This window comes from Lampetra planeri, chromosome 11, assembly GCF_965212315.1.
Source record: "Lampetra planeri chromosome 11, kcLamPlan1.2.h2, whole genome shotgun sequence".
NCBI lineage: Eukaryota > Metazoa > Chordata > Hyperoartia > Petromyzontiformes > Petromyzontidae > Lampetra > Lampetra planeri.
This window is the reverse complement of record NC_136117.1, coordinates 10,378,093-10,403,459: the sequence shown is the minus strand read 5'-3', so window position 1 is coordinate 10,403,459 and position 25,367 is coordinate 10,378,093. Positions and strand designations below refer to the sequence as shown.

Genomic DNA, 25,367 nt, shown 5'->3' with positions numbered 1-25,367 from the left:
TAGCAAGATGGCAACGGGGACGCGAGGCGTGACGTCAGACGGCGAGAGTATGACGTCACCGACGCCGCCTGTGCTGCTGCTGCTGCCGCCGCCGGTGGCGACGACGAAGACGACGACGATGACTGCGCGAGACGAGGAGGGCCCGGGCTGCGAGATGGCGGAGGGCGGCGCTGCGGACCTCGCGACGCAGAAGGGCGACATCGGAGCCCTGCTCAAGACGCCGCTCAAGAAAGGCGACACATGGTGTGCGATGGAGGCGGGCGGGCGGGCGGTGGTTTGTCGTTGGGTCGGCGGGCCCGTGACCAGGGCTGAGAGGCTAGCGGGTGGTGGTGGCGGCATGGGGGGGTTGGTTGGCGTTGCGTTTCTCCCCCGTGGGCCCCGGCTGTGAAGGAGTCGAGGCGGCTTACCCGGCGACTCGACTCGGTGTTGGCCTCGGGCCGTACACGCCGAGCCTCCTTGCTCGGCCGTCCTCCGCTAGCAGCCACCGCCACCACCGCCCGCATGGCCGGGGTTTTATTCGCCATGGAAATAGCGAATTGTTGAATAATTGGGGTGTGGATTTGTGTTTCTTTCAGTTCTTTTAAACGGCGTTTAAACCGTGGGCTTGTTCACTGGCACGTGAGGGAACGGCAGTGGCTGTGTCGGTTTGGTGGGGGGGGGTGGAGATTTTCATCAAGCAGTGGATTGATCGCCGCCTCCTGATGATGGTGAAGTGACGAAGCGTCAGATTTTGCCCGTGGCGTGTGGCCACTAGCGGGGGGGAATGTTGAGGCCTCCAGCCGGTGTCTTGACGAGGCTGGCGGAGGGGATGGGGTGGTGGGGGAGGTGTTCACCCATCCTCCTCGTTCCAAGAGTGCTTGAGATGTTTTAAGATTTTTTTTTTAAATATAGGGGAAAAAACTGGTTTTGAGAAGGTGTTATTGATCCCATGACACTTTAATGTGATATCTTCTACCCGTAAAGGGGGGTTGGGGTTACCGGGAAACGTGTAACAGTGTCACGCTTAAAGCTCTGAAGAATGTAGACCTTGAAAGCGTGAGTTTAATAGTATTTTTTTTTATAGATATAGGAGTACCACTGTCTTTTTACCATGGAAAGTCTCCGCCCAGTCTCAAGACTTATTGTCAAGGGGGTCCTGCCACGTTTGTGACATTTGGCCATGAATTGCGTTAATGAGTGGGTTTTTCGCTTCCCCTTGTGGGAAGGAAACCCGAGTACCCGGAGATAATCGACGACGCATACGACGACAGAGGATGGTGGTGGTTGGGTAATGATCAAAGCTCCGCACAGATGGATTTAAATAATCCTGTCTTAAGTCTTGTATTGCCATATCCTCCTGGCCCCGTGGCAGCCAAAGCCTAGGGACGCCTTATTTGGCTGCATTGTACCGGTGTTTCACGTCTATGTACAGTGAGTGACTAACTTTGGTGATGGGTTGTTGCTGCCTCGTGGATTTCTTTTTTAATCTACCATCCACGCTGTTGCTGCCTTTTTCAGGTCACTTGTAGTTTAAATAAGCTTTTTTTTAAACAATCTATAAGACTTGAGTAACTTCCGTCTTTAGATACGTGTTCAGATCGCGACCCTATATTATACTTGGTAAGGTTTACGCATTTGGAATGCAGTGAACGTGAAAATCAACTTGTGACAACATTCCATCCAATCGCAGACCGCTCTAATCAAGAGGCTTTTGCGAAAATACTTAAATGAGTCACGAACACGAGTGAGCTGTTTTAAAAGAGAAGCCTTTTGGAAACTTTTAAGTGACCAAATATAAACAATTTGCTCATGGGGCCGTTTTAAAATTCTCGTACTGTATACTGTACTTGGTGGAGAGTTGGTGATTGTATACATATTGAATAATGGGATTGATAAGGTTTATATAGTTGCATTTGCAGGGCGTTGGATACATAGGGTTTATTTTTGACAAATGAGTGGGGCCCTTCCTTGGGTTCCAATTTTATGCTGCTTTTGGCACCGGGAGATGACCGTGATACCATCCAGCACACTATCCGCCTCGCCACCCTGCGTCAAAAATAAACACTTCAACGTAAAGCTGCTTTTAAAGGACAACAGTTTTAAACAATTCGGATGTGCAAAACAATACCGTCGTGGTGTGGTGAAATGAGGGTTGATCAGAGTACATACTCTTGCACTTGTGAAATATTTAACATTCTTTCTGGGTCATTTTCTAAAAGGATTGCTTCTTTTAACCCACGAAGGCTAGTCAAAGGTACATAATGCCTGTCTAACTTGTTCAAGTACTTTGTTGTGGCGAACTCCTAAGCTGATTTTTATATTTCATTGTGCTTGCTTGCCCTCCCATTATGACTTATCAGAACTTGTGCTCTCATATTTTGAACCAATACTGTAGTTTAGTTATGACATTCGGTGATGGAAGGCGCACAACTGTTAAGCAGCTGGACCCATAAATAGGAAGTCCACTTTTGTTCGTAAAGAGCAAAGTGTCAGAGATGTTGCTCTATCTTGCCATATTACGTAAACCTTGAGACTACATTTACCAAAGGTCCATTCAGTTTGAATCGGTAACTTTATTTGATCGTTTAGAAATCCGATGCGATATGAAGTGCTTTTTCACATGTTCAGTCATAAAGTTATAACATTTAATTAGCGTTTTATGGGCACTAGTAGTATAGGTTTCATCACTTACTCCTAGTAGTTACAAGTTATATCACCTAAGCCCTTTTGGCAAGTCATTGCTGGATGAAGGCCTTTAAATCACGGAAGTTGTTTGACGACACGTCACCAGCGTGGTCTGTGCGGGTTGGTGAAACATGCACCCTGCACTGATTGATGTATCACCTGAATTATTATGGACTTGCCCCTTTCCATTCATCATACGTTTTTGCTTCAAATAGTAAAAAGATATTGGACCTTATTAGCCATGTAACAATGAATTAGTCTATGAATATAATTTCTTACACTGGAGAGATCGTGCATTTATTTGCAGGTCATGTATATGTAGGGACCTTATGCCCCACAATGGCAAAAAGTTATTTATTGGCCATTTCAAGTGTGACCTTGAATCCTGGCAATTTAATTGCTAGAAGAGCTTGTGTGCTTCATTAGGCTTGACTTTTGTGATATCTGCTGAAGGAATTTATTTTCCCGTTTTTAGGTACCTGGTTGACTGCCATTGGTTCAAACAGTGGAAGAAGCATGTGGGATTTGACAGCTGGGAGGTCTACTCTGCAGCTGATCAGAGCACCTATCCAGGCCCCATCGACAACTCTGGTCTCTTCAAAGGTAGTGTATAGTTCGACATGCCCGAGCAAGCCACGGTACAAACGTGCATATTGATCGATAATAAGGTGTCGAATCCAGCATGCAACTGTAATTATATAATATTTCAAACTCATTTCTATTCGAAGTATGAAACGGCGCAAGTGCTGCTTTGTCATGCTTTTTTTCTTCTTCCCAATGCGTGTGCTCAGTTGGCCCAGACGAGAACTTGGAGGGGCTTAAGGATAATTTGATCGATGAGCTGGATTACATTCTGGTGCCCACAGAGGCTTGGAAGAAGTTGGTGGAATGGTATGGCTATACAGCTGACCAAGAGCCCGTCGAAAGGAAGGTATTGGCAGATCCCCAATTAATTCCACACACAAGGCCATACATTATTATTCAGAAAGAGTTGAATAGTTACATTGCATTGAACTTTTTAAAGTGCTACTGGCATGATGTCTTTAAATTACCATAAACGTCTGCGAGACTACATTTTAATTAAGAATGAATCCTTAAATAGTTTCTGAAATATTAATAAGTGTTTAAGTTATCGATTTGAATATTTATGCATTTTTTTGTTTAATTGCTTTATTGACATTATATGACATTCAAGTATAAGTTTTAACCACTTGCTGCATCATCTAAGTGCAGTGTTTTATCAAGCTCCATTCCTCAGAACTCTTTATCAATCTCTCCCCTTCAAACGCACATTTAGGTGCCACAACATTGGCAATCTCGGAAAGCTGCACCACTAAGAGTCTTTAGAGTTCTAAGTTTGAGGAACTGATCCAGTGGATAATGTTATAATATGTTTTCAATTGTGTGTCTTATCACCTTGGCAGGTAATAGAATATGGTATGTTTGTCAAGCACTGCAAGGTGGAGGTTTACCTCACTGAGCTGAGGCTTTGTGACAACAGCAACCTGGATACGGTGGTGAATTGGCAGTTCAGCAAGGCGGATACCATTGGTAAGTGTATATGGAGATATTTTGGTGTTGTGAAATAACATTTGAGATTAAAGTTTTTTTTGTCATTAAAAAAGACAGTTTGTCAATGTTTAAGGTGAAGCCTCATTTAATGGACGCTGTCTTACCCGCTCCTACTGGGATATCTGTGGAAATGGCTTCATAGCTCATTGGATTCCTCCAGTATAAACACATTCTGATACTGTTTTGGAGGGCCTAGTTGTCAACCTTTAACTTCTCACCTGCTGGGTAAGGCAGGGCTAGTAAGGGATGTGCTATTGTTTGATTAATCTGTGGAAAAAAACACAACCTAATTTGACGCTGGCTTAACAGTCATTTGTCTGTGGCTATTTTTGTGTTTGTGCGCAGACACCATAGAGAAGGAGATGAGGAAGCTGTTTCATATCCCTGAAGAGAAAGAGACACGATTGTGGAACAAATATATGACCAACACGTACGAGCCCCTCAACAAACCCGAAAAGACCCTCCAGGATGTGGGACTCTTCCAGGGGCAGGTACAGAAGCAGCGTCTCGTTTTTGGTGTCTGTATATTTTTCAGAAATATAATTGTTGGAAAGCATGGATTTTAAACCCTCCAATATATAATTGTCAGAAGCAGTGACTAAAATGGTAAGCAACACTAGGTTATAATCTGACGACCTGAGTTTGACTTTTGCCAAAGGCTAACATGAGTTATGATTAACATCAGAATTGGTCCTATTCACCTTCCACTCCTCCCCTCTTCACCAACTTTCACGATCCAGCATGATGAATTATGGTCGTATGTTCCCCAAGGCCTTCATCTAGCAGTTGATTTAACAAAGGGCTGTTGATTACAATTCTTGTGCATATTATATGGCAATTCAATTCTTCGTATTGATGGGACGTAATGTTTCCCTGGGGACAGGTCTGCATGGTTTTGCAACTCTTTTTTTACGCCACTATCGCCCTGTTTGCAGGTACTGGTAATAGAACAGAAAAATGAAGATGGAACTTGGCCAAGACAATCGCCTACTACCAAGTATGTTAATAATGATTTAACATTGGGTTTAGGTCGTATTATTGGTTTGTTTCCCACCCACCCAGGCAAGAAAGCAACGGTAACCTGCTTGTTTTGTATTTTGTTATTAATGTAGTAGTCCACAGGAATGCTGCCATTAGGGTTGCTATTGCAGGGTAACTGGGCCACACTGCACTGTACTGCTGCAAGAAGGAACTTGTGCTGATTTCTGTCACTTGTAAATGTTTGTTTATTAGGTCCTATTGGGGTTTTGTGGTATTCTAATTCATATCATGCAACTTTTTGTAGTTTGTTGATAATTGCAACAGTTTTAAATATCCATTAAACAGGTGGCTAAAGAGCTGTTTTTGTCAGATGACCTTTATGACTGCAACGGAGACAAAAAAAAACCCAGCCTGTGGACACAATGTGGTGCAATTGGTATTTGTTTACAATTCCATCATATTTTTTGGTGATTGAAGTTCAAGTCTTAATGGTATTGTTGAAATGGATTGTAAGTGAATACCTTTTTTGTCATATTTGCGTTGATGCTATTTAGAACTGTATGTTGTGGCTCTCGGTCAACCAAAACGTGTGATTCATTAAGGTAGTAATCTTGGCAGAATTCAAATCCGCTTATGACGTAATCGGTTTAGCACTGACATTGGCTAACCTCTCTGCCGAATAAGACTCTGCACTCCTGTTCTCAACAAGCTATCGGGCCACCTGTGGCTGCTTCGTCTTTCTTTCTGAGTGTATCTTTGCTTTGCTGTCTTACTTTCAGTTCACCTTGGTTTTGTGTTTTCCTGCCCATTTTGCTCCCCCTCCTTTCCATAGATCAGATAGTGCCGACGCAACTGAGAACGACACCCCGTCGCCAAAGCCCTCCTCTTCTCCCTCTGTGCCCACCCCCTCTATCCCACCTCCTCCCCCTCCTCCCCAGCCTACCTCTGCTCTCACGGCCAGATTCTCGTCAGCCCGAGTGTCAGTAAACCCTGCCGTGCGCGTCAGTTGACCCTGCCAAATAAAACGCATGCAGTACCCGCCGGACTGGCATCTGTTATTTTTAGCAGAACGCATGATTCATAATTAGACTGCTTTTGTTTTTGGACAGGGAATCTTGTTTTGTAGAGTTAAAATTAAAATCAAGTTTCAACACCCCAAATTTAGGACACCTAAGTTTTTTTAAATTCTGTTCAACTTTTTACTATATTTGCTTGCTTTATTGCTGAATAATTCATACTGAATTCAGTTTATTTTTTCATCTAATATTTACAGTCTACCCATTAATCATTTCCTGTTTTTTGTATTTTAGTTATGTAACATATGGCAGCATGCAACTCATTTTTATTTTCTCATTAATGTCCCCTTAGGAAAAAATTCAGGCTTTGAATTTACAAACCGTTTTCCCATCCCATTGTATAACCTTTATCATTCTACTAACCTCTAGCTTCCCTCTCCTGCATGAAACATGTTCTGTTTTAATGCATTCGTTAAGGTATACTGTCTAGAGCAGATGTGTGTTTGTGCAACCTTGCGGCCTGTGGGTTGTTCGGAGCCCGCATTGTGGTTTTGAGTGGCTCGCGTGCAACGGGGGTACGCGTACGTTTGAACAACTCGTCGGGCTGTTTGCCGTGAACACGCGACCACGTCCACGTATGTTTGTGAAATATGGCGTCATTCCCTTGCTAATGTGGTGTTACGTTCTCGAAGTTCTCTGTCAATGTGACCCTCCTCGGCCCGCGGGGGGGAGTTGTGAGATTCTAAACCTGGCTTGCGCCCAAAAAAATGGCACACTTCTGGTTTTGCGTAAACCAGGCTTTCCTTTGTGTTTAACAAATTATTCAAGGCCATGCCCATAGCAGTACAACACCATTTGTGTGCCATTGTCCATTGCAATGGATTAAATGCCAAATACTATTAACTGTATACCCACTGGGTATTTTAAATATTTTTTTTGTAAAATCAGAAACTTGAAAATCGGCTTTGGAAAATTAAATGTGTTTATCATGCGAAATTTTTTTTAGGGTTGCTCCAAAGCGTTTTCACAGCATTGGCATCAAACTAATGTGCTCGAGTGATGTAATTTACATGGAAGACATGGGTGTGTGTGTCCATGTAAAAGGGAGTATGTGAGTGCATCAGTTAGGGTATCAGGAGTGGTTGCCCAGTGGTTAGTGCAACGTTATGAATGCAGAAAATGAATTTCATATCCAGTGATCTCAATTGGTGCTCGGCCTCACCTATGGTAATTCGGCTTTTAATGACCAGTAGTCAACACTAAGTCAGCATTTGGGAGACGGATGTGGTCTGGTGTGGTGCACTACCCTTTCATGTGTTTTGCCTGCCTTTTAATGGCTGTTGGTTGACTGACTGCAATTGCCAAAACGTGTGTATACTAGAAGTATGGTATTTTGGGTGCGAGTGTTCACATTGCTATCCGCAGTAGCTAGTTTATTCTGACTACATTGCATCGGCCCAAAATCTGTAACACAAATGAAACGCATGCCAAGTACACAATATACTGTATGTGGTATGCTTAGTGCTGGCACGTTGCTAATTTTGTTGCGACCAAATGGTGGCCAATGAATTTAGGTTTCTTTTGGTTTCTCATTGACCACGTCATTAATGAAACATCTTAAATTTTTGCACGTGCTGCACTGTTGGATCTGAACTTTTTTTTTGACTATTGGCCAAGTTATTAGACAGTCGGTTTCCAAAACAGCTTTGTTTTAACATCCAGTGGAAACTGGAGCTGTATGAAGTATATCTATGTATAGCGATTACCTGGCAAGCTCTACTTTTATTGTTCAGAGTTAAATGTAATTATTTACGTGCATCCTGCCAAGCAGAGTATTGTATTGAGAAAACCCTTTGGTAAACCTATTTATAGGGACCTACTTGATATTGTTATAAAGTGAAGTCACCTCTACACTTTTCACCATATTCATTGTACTAGTTTTCCCATCTGCATATGGTCAGTTCTTTTATTACTACTATATTCTAGGGCCAGATATATTTGGCTGTGGAAAAACAAATCCTTTTGGTTTCCTGAAATATAAACATATCTTCTATAAAAATGCAAGTCGCTTGAACTTGATGCCCATTAACTTTTGTGGCTGAGCAAACTTGACCAGAGTTTTGTGTTGGTATTATCTTTCAAGGTTATTGCGTGTTAAAATAGATGGAATATTTTCCCCGTCTGGCACAGGCTAGTTTATTGATGTTTGGCATGGCTGCTTTTGCCATTTGCAGCTCTAGCAGCAGTAGTAGCAACAACTACAACTCGAGCTACAACTCGTACAGCGGGCGCGGTGGAACAAGCACGCCGGGCCTTTGTGGCCTCAGCAACCTGGGGAATACTTGCTTCATGAATTCTGCTTTGCAAGTAAGTGAAAGCGCACGCACATTCACAAGGGAGGTCGTGATATGAACAATAGGTGGAACGTAAAAAGTTTATGTGGAAGTGGATCTCGAGATAGGCCTGCATTTGAATTTGCTTGACTCTTAAAAAAAAAAAATGTGCTCATCAGTTAAATTTATGAATGCACTTTATTGAATCACATTTATCTATTAAACCTATGATTGTTAACCAACGGAACTACTGCTTTAATGCGATTTTTTTTTAGCTCCGTTGAATCATCGAACCAATGTCTGTTGCTAAAATAACAAGCCTCTGACCAAATGTCTTGTGATGCATCTCATCAGATCTCCTGAAGCTTGAGCATGTTAAATCCCTGATTGTACTTGGGACAGGCAACTACCCGGGCCTGCATGGGGCCAGTGTGGTGAAATATAGTAACAATAACACTCATGATCTGTATGGCATGGGAAAAGCCTTCATCCAGCAGTGGATTGACAATAAAACAACTATAACATTTGTAGAAATTTGCAGCTATTATAATCTTTTTTTTATATATATATCTGTTTGCAGTGCTTGAGCAACACGCCACCTCTCACCACCTACTTTCTGGAGGATGCATATCTGAAGGAGCTCAACCGTGACAACCCACTAGGCATGCGTGGTGAGATCGCCTGTGCCTACGCTGATCTTATCAAGCAGATGTGGTCTGGGAGCTACTCGTCCACCGTGCCACGCTCCTTCAAGGTCTGTCTGCCTTAATTGCGATTCGAGAGAGGCTTGTGCTGCGGCCACTCTCTTTGGAGGTGCCAATCTTTTTCTTTCAGATTAAGTCCAAAAAAAGCAAGTCGTCTACATTAGATGCTTGACATGTCAGTGCATTGGTTCCTCACTTGTAAATTATCTCTTGCTTGCAATGCAACATGTGTATGTAAGAAACAATTATGATTTTTACACAACTGAAAATTAGGTAATTAAAAAATAATAATAATGCATGTTTCTTAAGTTGAATCATGGTTTGATATGCCCAGTAGGGGTGCGTAGCTAGGCTCTGTTCTTGGCTGTCCACGTGTTTGAATCCTAATTGAGAAAATGCTCTTAAATTTCTATTTGAGGCCTTCTGTGTCATTGCGCTTCATATTTCCTGATTGACATTGTATTTGAACGAACACGTGTGCCATCAGTGGCATCACTGAGTCCTATTTTGAGGCTTGCTTGCCTGTGAATTAAACGTAATTTTTGTCATTCATCAATATTAAAATGTTGGACAACCTTGGGCACACAATCATGGGGCAGTGCCACGGTGGCGATGTTTAACTACCTTGCCTGGTATGGAGGATGTTGTGGGTTCGATCCTGATGCCTATTTATGTTGAGTTTGCATGTTCGCTCTGTGGTCGTGTGAATTTTTCTCTGGGTCCCTCCGGTTTTTCCCTCCACATTTAGAATTTCCACATTTTAAGCCACTTTGTTGAGCTATCATTTGTGGTGAGGTTGCTTTTGAAAAAGAGCTACATAGCTCCAAGGCGCTCGTTAACAGCACTTGTCCCAACAGTCTAAGGCTATACGGGGGGGTGGGTCTTTGTCTTTGTGTGTGTGCGATGCAGACGCAGGTAGGCCGCTTTGCCCCACAGTTCTCCGGGTACCAGCAGCAGGACTCGCAGGAGCTGCTGGCCTTCCTCCTGGATGGCCTTCACGAAGATCTCAACCGCATCCGCAAAAAGCCCTATGTGGAGCTCAAGGATGCAGAGGGCCGAGATGACAAGGTAGGTGTGGCCCACCCGGTTACATGCCACATGCGGGTTTCTAGGTTTTGTACGTTTTCTCAGCTGCTAAATAAATAATCCCGATTCGCATCCTAATAATGAATCTGTCCCACAGTAACTTTCAAAAGAATGCTCTATTTATATAATGGATAGCATACCCTCGTGATTAGCAGCGTATTATTCTGGGTCTGTTTCGGGGCTATACAAATGACTTGGCTGCTTTTAAAGTTATGGGTGTGATGGAAGTGCCTAGATGTGCTAAAATAAATGAATGAGGTATTAAGATCGGCCATGGGTCTATCTACTGCTGCAGCAAAGGGTCTCCCCCAAGCTTTCGCCATTTCGGTCTCGCAGTGAAACAATCCATCTAGCTCGTGCAAGATAACATAATTGCATCACTCCATGCGATGGATGCGTTCTCTGGTATATTTCCTCATTTGCTAACACTCAATCGTAAGTCTCATACACCGACTGTCATCTCTTCTAGCGATAGAAATCAACATGCCATGTTTTAAAGCTTTTTCAGTTTTTATAGCAGCCTTTTTTAAAGCTTTGTATAATGAGAAGGGTAATTGGTTATATTTCAGATATCCTTTACGAGACTGGATAGTGATTTAGATGAATACTGAGGGCAGCACGACCTAAAGCCACGCGTAGGTGAAAACGTTTATAGCCACATGCATAACACTTCTGGTATGTGCATCTTTATGTAAATACCAGTAGAATTATAAACAAGGTATTTGGTGCAATTTACCTTCATGAGTGAATATAACAGAAATGGTGTATATTATTACGAATTTGTGATCAACTGTATCCATCCTGGCATATTTTTTTACGATGGGGGGGGGGATGGTGGGGCATGCCTTTACTCCTCCAGTACCGTGTGTGTGTTATAAGTAAATAACCCAATACTACATTTCGTGAATTGGAACCACCTCGGATGGCAACGGTTAATGTGCCAGCATCTTTAAATTGTGAACAAAGTGAATTGTATGACGACCTTATTCAAGAGTGTATTATTACATAATCAGTTTTATTAACTTTGTACAGAAAATGGTATCGCTGAACATTTTCCACTTCGTGCGATAACCACATTCTGCCCATGGACTGCAAGGTTTGATGGCTCGTACAGACTTCTAAAACTTAGAGAGTAGGTTTGTGCACCCATTTATCTGGGCCCTTTTAGTGTTATCTACTTGTATGCACAAGTTTCTCCAGGTGCTCCAGCTTCTTTCCGCGTGCAAAATACTTAAAAGCAAGTGGCCAAATATCCCAGTTGAGTAACTGGAAGAATTTTTGAGTTATTGAGGAGTTTGTGGATGAATATAGGCCAATTATACAATTACACGTGAATTTTCATCCTCTTAATGTATAATTATTCAAACTAAAATCACGAGATGATAATGTCCGGTGTAATACTTCCTCAGTGAATTTAACCATTTAAATGTCACTTGCAGGTTGTGGCGCAAGAGGCATGGGACAATCACCGTAAGCGGAACGACTCCATCATCGTAGACATCTTCCATGGCCTCTTTAAGTCGACGCTCATTTGCCCCGAGTGCGCCAAGGTGTCGGTGACCTTCGACCCCTTCTGCTACCTCACTCTGCCGTTGCCCATCAAGACGGAGCGGGCTGTGGAGGTCACACTCGTTTGGCAAGACCCAAAGTCCAAGCCTACCATGGTAGGCTCACCTGATGGGGGGGAAGCATTATTTGTGTGGCTCATGTGATGTGTTCTCACACCTGCATAAACAAAATAGCATCCTTCAGGAACGGTTGCATGTGTGTGTCTTTGTATTCTACGAGCGGTCCTTTCCTTATCCACAGCTGGATGAGGGTCACTTTTTACTTGGTGGCTTGAGGGGGTTGATCATATTTCACTGCGGGTTCGTGAAGGCAGGGAACATAGACATGGAAATAAAGTACAGCAATATTTTGTTACACTGCACACCACTTAGCCCCGCAAACTCTGACAACATGTTAGTGCATCGTGGTCATTCATCCATGCAATCTCAAAGCTCAACCCTGTTCCACTTTCAAGATCGGAGATGGCCACATGCCAGCTGATTTGGTCATGGTGGCATGTAATCGTCATAAGACCCACGAGATGGCATCTACTAGGAGTACTTGTTATTTACCGTCTGATGTTTGTATAATGGATTTGTATCTATTGTTGTGCAGTACAGAGTGGTGGTGCCCAAGATGGGCTCTGTCTCCGACCTTTGTGCTGCATTGGGCCTGCTCGCTGATGTCCCAAAGGAAAACGTGAGACCCTGAGAACAGCTGTATGCATAATGGCGTGACTGTATTGTACGTGAACTTTGTAACTCTGTAACCAAACATCTGAGCTAATAAGACATCTCTGCTCGGCATAACAAAGGGATGATAGTCAAAAGTGAGGGGGTGTTCTGTTATGAATAATACATATTCTTCAAGTGTTTGAAACTTGAAGGCAGCATAGTTTTTTTGAGACCTTCCTCTGATAATTATTGCAGTGCTAGTCAGTTGTTGAAGGTTAATTTGCTTGTCATTTCATGGGATCTCCTTGCCTGTACCAAAATATGAGAATAGGTTTTCCCCTTTTTTCTGGCAACAAAAACAGGTGTTAAGATGTTAAAACACCAAACTGAAACCTTTTACAAGGAATCATGTCTGCATTTACCACAATACTTGTGGTCATAATGCAAACAAAAAACACTCCGATAATATATGCATTGTCTTTGAAACTGATTGGTCCACACCAGAGACGGCTTTCTTTCGAGCTTAGTCTCAAATGGTTTCAATTCAGTTTCAAAGACGATGCATATATTATCGGAGATTTTTTGCATTCTGACCACAAGTATTGTGGTTAATGCAGACATGATTCCTTGTAAAAGGTTTCGGTTTGGTGTTTTAACATCTTTACACCTGTTTTTGTTGCCAGAAAAAAGGGGAAACCTAATATCATGCTTGTCAATTGTTTATATCCATAATGCAATACACTCTTCTAACGGAATCTGTTTTCCATGCCGTGTTTCTGAGCATTAATTGCTGTGTTTACGGTCTCGTTTCAGATGGTAGTAACAGACGTGTACAATCATCGTTTCCACAAAATCTTCACTATGAACGAGCCTCTAAATGGCATCAATGATCGAGACGACATCTTTGTGTGAGTTTTGAAAATGTACTTTTACCCAAGGATCCAGTACCACCTTTGAGTAATGTTTTAGTTTTTTTTGTAAAATGTAAAAGAATTTAAAAAATATACCCAAATAACTGAACCGTTAACTATTATTTTAGTAACAGCAGCTTGTGATCTGATTTTTTTTTTATGCTTGTATTCCAAAAACAATACTTTTATTTTATATCCGTAATGAAGTTGCTATTCGCCTTGTTACTTCCGCACCCCACCTCCAAGTGAAATTATAATTTGTCAGTTTTGTTCTCTCTCAACCTAAATCCACATTGGCATGGCATTTTTAATAAATCACACTTGGTTCTCACATGTACACTAATATGCATGTACCATAAGTGAGAATCTGCACGAGTACAAGCCTGTTAGCTACGAATCCTAATAAGACAGGAAACCTTTACCCCAAATTTTAACACGTTTCTAAATCCATGTAGAAGACATTGACTTCACCATCAGTTAATATGTTAGTAGCAGCAGTTTGTTATTTAGAATTATGATGTAGAATAGAGCTTTGAAAATGTAGTGTTAATTTGATGCACGCAAACATTTCTATAATATAATCTGTCTTTCTCTCAAATAGCCTACTAAGTCATGACGATTTGTTTTGAGAGATCTCGCGATGAGATGTTTGACCAGTTTATTTAATGAGCATTTGGGAGGAAACTGGAGTTCCTGGAGAGAACCTCTCGTACAAGCGGGTAAACGGGCATTAAAACATCCGTTGCTGTACTACCACCTCACTGCCCTTAAGTACATCACCTGATATTCCCATGCATTTTGCAATGCAAGTACTGTACAGGCTCAATCCTACTTGTGAAGGTCTGGTCAGGCATACTCAAGGGTATTTTGTTTTATGAAAAAAATGTGCACGTAAATACGTGGTTATTTTATTGCAAATTGCCCATCACCTGTGCAGGTAATTACTGAGTATTTCAGTTGCAGATTAACTGCGCTTGATAATATATCCATATCATATTTTATGTGCATACTAATTATTATATGCCCCTTGCTGCACATTGAGGTTCCATAAATGGGTGCCCACGTGACAATAAACATGTCGGCAAAGTAAACCAATTGCTACAAAAAGCAATAAACACAGACAATAAATTATAGGCAAACAATTATATATTTTATAGCCTAATTAATACAAGTTTTGCATTATCTGTTTTTGTTTTATCTAGGCCAGCCCCACCTCCCCCACCCCACATAATCAAAAGTTGACTGAAATTGGTCTACTGGGTTAGGCTACGCATTGATCCGTTTCTTCCCTCAAGCTTTCGCCCTGCACTACTTGGCCGGCATCTTGAAGGAGTTGAAGTCCATTAATCTGGAATCTAAGTGGCTGTGAAATCCACATGCTGATAGCGGTTGCTTGTGTTGAGGTTTCTATTTCCGTGTTCTCAGATTCGAGGTGGCGGACGAGGACACGGCCCCCGACCACGTACACGTGGCCGTGTACATGCGGGAGCGTAAAACGTCACGCAGCAGCTACAGTTCGAGCAGTGCCAGCACGTCGCTCTTCGGGCTGCCGCTACTCGTGTCTGTGCCGCGCAGCACCACCACCCTGGAGGGGCTCTACGAGCACCTCACTGAATGCATGGAGTGAGTGGCGCGCAACACTTGGAGGGGGAGGGGGTGAGGTCTGGTTGAGGTGGTGGAGAAAGCCAAACTTGGTCAAAAGATGTTTTTTCAGGCAGGTCCTTCATTTAGGTTGGTTTGGCCAATGGGCCCCGCCTTGCCCCACCAGCAAATGTGGGCAAATAAATATTCAAATTACAAATTACAGGGGTGATTTGTAGACGCAAATTACCAATTTACCCGATGTAGTAGTTTGCGTGCTGCACCATAAATCCTAGCGATTCCCATGGCTAAAATCGATAGCGAGTGATATCGCGAATGGGTTCTGAGCCCCGCCTGCGCCAACTCAAATTAATCCAGCGTGGTGAAGTATGGCCAAACAACCTGCATGACCACTGATTATGGGGCAGCTTTCATCCACCAGTGGGTTGTAAATTATTTTACCGACTACTTTGAGTTGTGTAATTTAGACATCTGTTCATTGCAATTAAATATTTACGTTGCATGTAATTTAGATGCTGCCCATCACCGAGTCATGGACCACCTCACCATATTAAACTGGGGGAGATTTTTATCAAAGTGAATGCAACAATGTATGTATTTTGGCATGTATGGTTTCTATGTATTAGCATAGCATAGACACAGCCCCATTTTCAACCTACAGCTGGTTGAGGTGCCCCCCCCCCATGCCGTAGAGGTTGTGGGGGTTATTTGACCATACTTCACGACAATCGGTATGGGTTCATGATCACAAACTAATATTTTGAACTCCCAAAGCAAGCTGTAATTGTAGAAACTGGTTTACTGTACATCTGTGAAAGAGCTTTAGAGCTCATTGCATTCCTCCAGTATAAATATTCTGAATTACGGGCAACTGTTTGGGTTTGAATCAAATATATCAGTGCTCTGGCCTCTGAACCACCTGGCTACTTCTGTTGGATAAACATTTGACTTATCTTTTAAGTCTACCTTCCAGTGGAAATGGTACTGGAAGCTTTCTGACCCAATGGTTGTGTGAAATGCTGTCAAAGGGATTTTGCAAATTCCCGTATTCTTTTGCTTGCAGGCGCCACATTAGAAAACCAGATGACGAGGAGGAAGATCATGGACATCAGGAGCAGAATGGCACACACTACCCCCACAACTACAAATGCAATGGTGAGCTTTGACTTTTTTTAAATCTACCATAGCTTTAATATTTGACGGCTTGTTTTGGTGATGTGCAAAAAAACATTAAAATCTAAGCATGCAGGAACTCTGTTAAGATCGCATGACATTTCTTTATATTTTTGAAAATTTTATTACAATTGTGCCTTCTGCATCATATCATGAAATTAACATATATCCCTTCAAAACTCTTGCAGAATGATGCATCGCCCCTTATTAGATGGCAGCCCACCAAATATATCGCAGAACTGCTTTTGAGGTTTCTGCATGTGACTTTATAAAAAAAATGGCCATGCTACCCTTTTCTACAAGCCATACCACAGATATTCGTTGCACGGCGGTCAAATGAAAATGATTCAATTATCACGTAGAATCTTACTAAATTAAGTGAACCCCGACACGGCCATCTCCATCTCAACATTTCTGGAAATAATTAAACTTTGTTTAAAAATTAGATTTCTTTTTTTTTGTCTTCCGGCAGGCTCGGAACACATGGAGGATGACACGTCCAACCAGGACGTGCCTTCAAGTACAGTCACGGGAGACCCGGAGCAGGAGCTCGCTTCCGAGTCTGAGAGTGATGCGGACCAGCAGATCGTACCATCCAGACCCAAGGATAGCACAAGGGCGGTGCCAACGTACACGGCAGTAAGCACGGTCGACGGAGACTCTGACACGGAGGCGTCTCCCGAGCGGGGGGAGAGGGGAGACGGGGAGGGCTGTGCTGATGAGTCTCAGCTGGGCGGAAAAGGGCAGCGATGCGAACACAAGCGACGGCCCCTCTTCACCATCCACCCTGTCAACTCCTATGGCAATACAGAGAACCACGCCATCACAGACGACGGCAAGCCCATCAAGTTCCAAGGTGCCAGTGAGGACGTACATTTTCAGATGGATGGCATAGTCGGGTCTATGACCAAATCACCCACACACAGATTAATTTAAATAACACGCATGCACAAATACAGACATGCTGATCAAATTTAACGTGCACACACCCCTATGACCAAATGACCCAGTCTATCCAATATAACCATATCTCCTGAAAATAACCTGGATTTGGACTGGATAGTGCTTTACTCGGTCACCACCATGCACAGATGGGTCGTTATAGGCTATGGGGCTACATGGTGGACAGCAGAGGACAATGCAGCCTTCAAAAATGGGAACTGACCAGCATGGGAAGGATGGCTGTTATAACCCCCACGACCTGCACGGCATGGGTGGCCCTTATTTATAAGTGGTTTGACAAAGGGCTGTATATATATACATGGAATGATCAGTGGTCATGCTTTATGGTCTTGTATGCAGTACTTGATAATAAGCATACCGTGTGTGTGTGTATAATTTCCTTTGCTTAGGTTCCATTGCACTAATAATCGGCTTTTTAAATGATGGCAAGAACTGTCAATTGATACTTATTTGACCCTATTTGTCCAACAGGCTAAAAACTGTTTTATTCATTAACTCGTTCCACCTTCACATTTACATACATTTATTGCATGCAGATGTAGTTTGGGTGTGGTGATGCATTGCAGATGCATGTTGAATGGTAAGCGCCGAAGTAAGATAATGGGGCAATGCAAGCGTGATCGATTGATCTGTTGTTTTTGTAGGCCTATCACATTGATCAATGCAAAAGTAACTAATTCTATTTTTTATTACGTATTGTCTCTTTACCTGTGGATGCCTTGAGAGTTTCACGATTCTCATTCAAGAGGAACTTGCCAAGTTTTTACAACAGGGATAATATTCCGATGTCTAATCCTAATTTCTTAATTTTTTGCTTAGAGGTTGTGGGTTTTTTAGATACTTGGGGGGGGAAACCCATGCACACACAGGCATCCTAGTGGGGAAGCTAACCCAGGGACTTCTTGCTGGGAAGTACACAAGTGTTACCATTGCACCACCCATCCTCCCGCCCTTGTCTAAGTGTTTTGTCTTATCTTGCATTGCAGCGAGAACCTATCTGGCTTTAGAATGGGATTCTGAGACGAGAGCACGATTCTACAACAACAATGTGGATAAGGTAATATTGCATGTTGAACTATCACCTTGCCTTCAAGGTGACCTAAATTTTGCAGCTCGGGAAGGCATTTTCTATTCTTCATAAATGTATAATCTATTACACAGTTGGTTAATGCCGTCAGCGTTTTTGTGATGCATATCTCTTCTGTACAGAATCTTGAAATGCAGTGTGTGTGTGTAGCTTCTTTCATAGCATGCATAGTAGCCGACCGTGCTAATCGGAGGTGTGGAACTTATATGCTGTACATATTCAAATTGTAATATTTGGCGTGTGGCGTGCGAGCAGGAATTTGAAAAACATGACAGCATGCTCGCACAGCCGTTGAAGAAGAAGCACCCAGTGAAGCTTAAGGAATGCATCGAGCTGTTCACGACCAAGGAGGAACTGGCAGCCACGGATCCATGGTAACTATCCCACGAGCAAACCATGACACATTCCAAGTATCAAGTAAACCAGATTTAAGAGGCATTACTTCCTCTGAGAGCCAGTTGGTATTTATTGTCGGCTTGCAACAGACCGTGTCTTATTACATAGGGAGTTTATCTAAATATACGTACGTGTATTTTATTCTGCAATGGCCCCCCACCGTCTGTTAGCCACTGGACAGAAGAGATGGCTTATTGAGTGACATTTACCTGAGGGATTGCAGGCTTTCTGCTCGTTTTTAATAATTTAGAATTTAAGCAATGACCTGTAAACCTAATGGCTGCCTCTTGACTGATATATCATAGGGTCTACCTTTATCAATTGATAGGCAAATGGCACTCTTTTCTAATTCCCGACATAAATCATCGGTGTGACATAGGGTTTTTTTTTTCTTTGTGCAATCTGCTCTGGTCGTGAGTGATTGCCAGTCGGTGAACCAGCCATACTTGTCAATTTTATAAATTATTTTGTATTCCAAGGATTGAAACAGGTAATGTAATTTGGGTTTGTCTCCATCTAATTCGAAATGGCAGTATTAAAGGGTGTTTGTTGGCTTTTATGCCCTCTAAACCCTTCTAACTGATTTGATTGGTTTGCTTGAGTAATATTACATTGTTAAAGTGCTATTTTTTAAAATAAATTAATCTTCTGCTCTCAATTTGCATATTTTTTTTTGCTGCTGTGCTTGTACTGTCATTACTTCAGGACCTCGTTATGAACAAAATATAAAGGGGCTTATTATGTTTTAGTAGTCTACATGAAACATTCAATGATATGAACTCGGCGATTGATCATATAAGTACACTGGCGTGATGAATAAACATGCATTGTCACACTGCTATTGATGATACTAATTTGATAAATACATGCACACCAGGTAAAGCCACAATTAATTCTCTACAATGGAGTTTGGATTGACCTAGATATTTCATCCACGTTATTTTCTCTCCAAGAAATACTAATGTCACTTATTTTCCCAGAAAAGCCAAGCTGCTGAACATATTTTTCAGGAAGTTTTTGGGACGTTTGATCAACCGGGACAACATTCATAGGTCCCACCTAGTTGTAAATGTTGTCATGGCCGCTTATAAGAGTACAGAAGTACTCTTTAGGGGCAGAGGTCTTTAGGGGTATTGGTGGTGTATTTGCCCAGGTACTGTCCTAACTGCAAGAAGCACAAGCAAGCTACCAAGAAGTTTGACCTGTGGGCATTGCCGAAAGTTCTGGTGGTGCATTTGAAGCGCTTCTCGTACAACAAGTACTGGAGGGACAAGTTGGACACCCTTGTGGACTTCCCGATCCGGTGAGGACCCGCCGTGTTTAGCTGCCTGTATTCGTTGTCTTTCTCGCACGTGCATTATGAAATGTGCATTGGATAATAGGCATGTAATGATTCATCCTACGACGATTGGATAAATTGTGTTCTTAGATTCAAGAATGAACTCTTTATTGTCATGGCCCAAGTGAATTGGCCATGCTGAAAGAAAGGGATTCAGCTGAGACTTATTTTGTCCTTTAAATAAAGTCTGCATATATTTGAATGTTTTGTATTAATTATAAATCCACGATGTTTTGCGTCACCAAATGTATTTTTTTTTCTAAAACATCAACTTCAACTTTACTCTTGATGCATGCCTGTTGAGTTTAGTACTAGTTAAGAGTCATGCATATTGGCATTAAAATAGATGCTTATGCTGAATTGCTTTGAATCTTGCGTGGTAAGATTTTATTTTTCAATCTATATACGTTTTATGTTGTTAAAGGAAATTCTGCACTGCAATGGAAAACAATTTAATTGCGTTGGAAACCACTGGTATCTTAATCATCTTGGAATGAAATGTTTGGTATTGTATTACTATTTACGATCTCGGATGTATTTTAAGTGCTTGGACATGATTTGGTCAGGTGGCTTGGGTGTCAATGCAGAGTTGGTACCACCTGATATCCTAGGTTCCAATGCAGGCAACTGCTCTGGATTAAATGGAATTCTCAAGAAAATGTCTATAATGGCCTCAGCCCAGTCACCATTTCACAAAAAGATAACTGATCTTAATATTGACTTTGTTTTTGCTAAATTTTATCTGGGTGATTGATTTTTCTTCTATGCAACATTCTCGTAGGAGTGGGAAAGTGCACCCTGTGCCGTGTAAATGATAAAAATACCATTTTAAGTCCTGTAAAAAGACCATGTGGACATTATCTAGGTTGAACATGGTTTGAACTGCTTTGAGATATTTAAATGGGTAAATGCTCTTGCCATAAATATGTTTATGTTAATTATACTTAAGGGTATTACAGGTAGGAACAACAGTTCCACACGGCCCACCAGGGATTATTTGTCGTGCATAGCCCCTCCCAAACATGTACGCTCCCGGATTGGTTGAAGTGCGTCACGTGACCACGAGCTTTCTGTCGTGCACGAATGCGCTGTCCAACCAAGTTCCTATCTGCCCACTCCGAAGGAACGTGTTATGCTAATTCCGTTATTGTCATGCATGCATGCAGAGACCTGGACATGTCGGAGTTTGTGATCGGAACACAGGATGTTCCGTGCACCTATGACCTCATCGCGGTGTCCAATCACTACGGAGGAATGGGTGGAGGCCACTGTAAGTATACACAAACTAGATATCATAAAATATTTAAAACTATTTTTTTTTTAAACGCGCTTTAATGAAATGTACTGTCCGAGCTGCCCCTCCCCATCTTCCACATCTTCCGCCCCTGGGCATGGCTCCCAAGGCTTGCCGTGACGTAAGGGACCGTGGTGATTTACAGGCAACGTCAGTTGAGCGTGGACAATTACAGCCCGTTAAAAGATCGTTTATTTTTTTTATGATAGAATATAGTATTGTCATCAGTATGACATAGCTATACAACGTTTTCAGTCGATACGACATTGGGAATACGGTTGAAATTGAGTTACAAGATTTTTGTATACAACACATACAGTAAGTTAAATAAAAGTATGTAAAAAGTAAAAAAATATATGTTTTGGATTTTTTATGATAGAATATCGTGTGTCATCAGTGACATACCTATACGAAGTTTGCAGTCGATAGCGCATTGGGAAGTGTGTAAAAATTTAATTACAAGATTTCTTTTTTGAGGATACAACAGACGAAGTGAGTTAAATAAAAGCGTATAAAAAGTAACTTGTTTGCAGGTTACTACTAAAATCTGAACTAAATGGACTTTGTAATTGATTGCTCGTGTTCATCTCAATCTTGTAGTTTTCCAAATTGGCATTGTGCAATCTCGATTTGATAGCATCTCGTCTTTTTTTCACATTCACCACTTGGCAAAAGTGAGTTGGACATTTTTGTGTAATGGCACAATGTATGGTGGAAAGTACAGGTACTGATATTTAAAAACCTGTGTGAATGTCATGGTCTTCCTTGGCAGATACTGCTTATGCGAAAAACAAGGCGGAGAACTCCTGGTACTACTTCGATGACAGCAGTGTTTCCACCTCGGCTGAAGATCAGATTGTGGTGAGAATTTGTAGGCGTTTTTCTTGAAAACCTTCTTCATTAAAACTTGTTTTGCATGTTGAAATCACTCCAATAATTATGCACAATACAAGCTGGTGAAGTGCATTCAGTTTCACTTGTTTCAGTTGTGTTTTGTCTATATGCATCATGTACTTTTTGCATTTCTGTCTTTTTAAATTGCTTACATGTTTATTGTGCTCTACTAAAACTATAATCCTGTTTTGAAAAAATAGTATTTTCAAATTTAGCATGAGACCTAAAAGCAATCGACGACCAAAACGGTGGATCTCGATATGTGATTATTCCTTATGTTTCTAAATAAAATTTGCCTGGAATCACATTGCATAAAATTGTCTTTGCATTTGCAGTCGAAGGCTGCGTACGTGCTCTTCTACCAGCGGAGGGACAACCTCAAGCGTGCTCTGGAGGTCTCGGCATCCTTGGGCGTCCCCGAGGAAAACCACGATTCGCAGGACAACAGACACGTTGCCAGCGGAGAGGAGGATGCCATGGACAACATGGACAACATGGACACAAACTAGGCCCAGCTGTGTGCACAACCGACGGGTTCCCTCCTTACAGGACGCATTGGCATGTTCGTATCGAGCGTGGAAGTGTGATGTGTGCCTGCCTAAGGTGCATCCAGGTAGCAGTCAACCACCAACCTCTGTCTCCTACCAACTTTATTACCCCTTTTTAAAGGTTGTGCCTTTTAACATCGTTTTAAAAAGAAAACGCCCGTCTCACTCGTACATCCCAAAAATGTCCCACTGCTAAATTCCCTTTTGAGCAAGTGGCTGACATGCCCAGCCTCGCGCAGCCAGCCAGCCCCCGCCCCCCCATGCTCCTGCCAGAGTATGCACGTGCTCGCATGGTCTCACGCACGGATGATGGTGCCTGTTCTTTGATCAGTTTTCCAGGCATAGTTGCACACACCTGGCTTCGCTTCATTTTGCCATGGGGATTGTGGTTTGTCCTGTTTCATTATTATTTTTACCACTTAAGCTGCATCCAAATTGCAGCCTTGAGTCAATCTGGGGTGGCCTAATTGTTTAATAGTGTTAGGTAAGCCACTTCCTCATACTTGCACAGAATTAACTTTTTTGCGTGATTTCGTGGATCTATCAGTGATGCATAACTGAAGCAGTGCATATTGATTCACTGGCGTGATAATAAAGCATTAGTTTTGCATAAATATTGTTACTTTTTGGTGGCCTATCATAAGGGCTCGAATGGAGTGGATGGTAGGCATAAAGGCACTTGGCCTGTGATCCTATAGATATTGAGTTCTGATTTTATAATTTCTTCAATTTTCAGTTGAGAGCCACCACCTAGTGGTGTTTCCACGAGTCGAGAAATGATTGCGTTTCATGAAGAGGCCATATTCCTGCAACTTTTAGATACACAAATCAAAGAGGAGTTATTGTAGCTGCTATTTAATGGTGCTCCTACAACAAGGCCCTGTTCATCCCGAGTGACTTGTGGAGCCTTGTAATGAAACTCCGCCCAGGGTGTCTGTTTCATAATTGTGACGTTGCCACGTCATCTTTTTATCGTGGCTATAAAATAGTACTGCTTTTAATCTGATCATTAATTTTATTTGGAAAATGTAAATTCAGAAGTGCAGTTTTTAACAGGCAAAGGATGATACGTAGGTTTTTAAAAAGTACTGTTTATAAAATTAAATGGTAAAGATTTCACGAAACTCGTGCGTGTGGCCAGATGTCCTTCAAGTAATATCAGATTGTCGTGATGAATATCAAACTAATAGCACCAGCCGTTTTTCTTGTTTGAGTAACAATAAATATATGCTAGCGTGAAGAAATTGTATATGCTGTATATTGGAGTTTTCATGTAAACTGTTGTACATTAATGGCATGGGGTTTTTAGCGCAGTTGTGTATATACAGTAACTTTATAACCAGGAGAGTGCACATTGACAATGGGCAGTACTGACACTGAACTCGATTTTGTGTCATCTTAATACTTCATTACGGTTGGTACATGTAGTCAGGGATTTAGAGAAAAATGTATAAAAAAAAAACACTTGATTTCACACCACTGTACCAGCCAGAATGAGGCTTCGTTTGTGTGGACAGCACATGCATCGTGCTCACAGCATGTTAGTGTGTGGATACAAGTTTGAATTGCACTGTACTGGTGTGTTTTTAATGTTTGGGTGACAAGTTTTTTTTCCCCTCCCTTTCCTAAAAATGCAACCCGAGAAATCCACACGAGCGCTCACTTCGCGCGTTCGCGTGACCTCGTGTGTGTGTGTAACCCATGTGTGCGTGCCAGGGGGCTGCCGCGCTGGGGCTGTTGACTTTTCCTGGGTTGGGCGAGGAGGGAAGGGCATAATTTCTGTGGGCACACATCGATTCACGGGGTAAATCCGCGTTTGTTCTGTAAGCTTGAGACAAAGAAATGCAGTGGATTCTATACGGTTGGTTTTCAAACGATAGCTGTGATTTATGTAACATTTAGCAAAGTTACAAATCCTACAAGATGAGAACACGAATAATACATTAAATGTAAGTGCAACCTATTCCACTGTAGTTCAAGTTTACAGGATAGTTTGACAATTTATGGAGCGCTGAATGAAGATTACCTGCAGGAGAAATTTGTATTGAAATACTGTAATCAAGGTGGGAAATTCTCCCTTCAACGGACGCTATCGGAAACTTCCCCCAGTAATATTCGGCAACCTTTAGTCTGGCGCTAGCAATACATATTTCTAGCGGTAAAATTTGACGCGAGCACTGCAGACGCTTGAATTTAAGTTCGTCTGCCACCAGGAAGTCTGGAGGATGCGGGGTGCTAGGGAGTGGGTGCAGTGCACTGTGTGGAACGGATGCCAAATCTGCATGGATTAGTGCTGGTGTTACCTGCCTGCACAAAATAAGCCTTTCAGTGGGCATTGATTGTCACTGACGATTGCTTTTATGTTCTTTTTAAATAAATTTGAGATGAAACACATTGGTTCTTTGTCACAATCATTAACAACGTGGTGTTTAAATTGTAAATGCGTTGGTCGTACACATGAGCGCAGCAGGTCTAAACTAAGATTGCTGTCTTAACATTAATTGGGGCATTTTATTTTTCGCCGATAACTAAATAACAAAAGTTTGCAGGCTCCTTACGAGACTGCGTTGATTTTATTCATG

General features: G+C 42.0%; 1 protein-coding gene across 3 annotated transcripts; it reads left to right on the top strand.

The window, feature by feature from the left end:
- LOC144721296 (ubiquitin carboxyl-terminal hydrolase 15-like) lies at positions 1-25,179 on the top strand. 3 transcript variants are annotated; one of them, XM_078598807.1, is made up of 22 exons: positions 1-243; positions 3,140-3,267; positions 3,456-3,595; positions 4,089-4,215; positions 4,582-4,727; positions 5,172-5,233; positions 6,050-6,196; positions 8,468-8,600; positions 9,147-9,320; positions 10,180-10,338; positions 11,796-12,020; positions 12,520-12,603; positions 13,392-13,486; positions 14,915-15,112; positions 16,155-16,246; positions 16,737-17,120; positions 18,214-18,284; positions 18,570-18,688; positions 19,864-20,013; positions 21,216-21,319; positions 22,116-22,204; positions 22,573-25,169. In XM_078598807.1, exons 1-22 carry the CDS (start codon positions 8-10, stop codon positions 22,744-22,746), a joined length of 3,237 nt encoding a protein of 1,078 aa, XP_078454933.1. In that variant the 5' UTR covers positions 1-7; the 3' UTR covers positions 22,747-25,169. The 3 variants fall into 3 exon arrangements, with proteins under 3 accessions (XP_078454933.1, XP_078454931.1, XP_078454930.1); XM_078598804.1 differs by lacking the exon at positions 6,050-6,196 and having other exon boundaries at positions 2-243; positions 22,573-25,179; XM_078598805.1 differs by lacking the exons at positions 6,050-6,196; positions 19,864-20,013; positions 21,216-21,319; positions 22,116-22,204; positions 22,573-25,169 and adding an exon at positions 19,416-19,517.
- Positions 25,180-25,367: the final 188 nt, after the last annotated feature.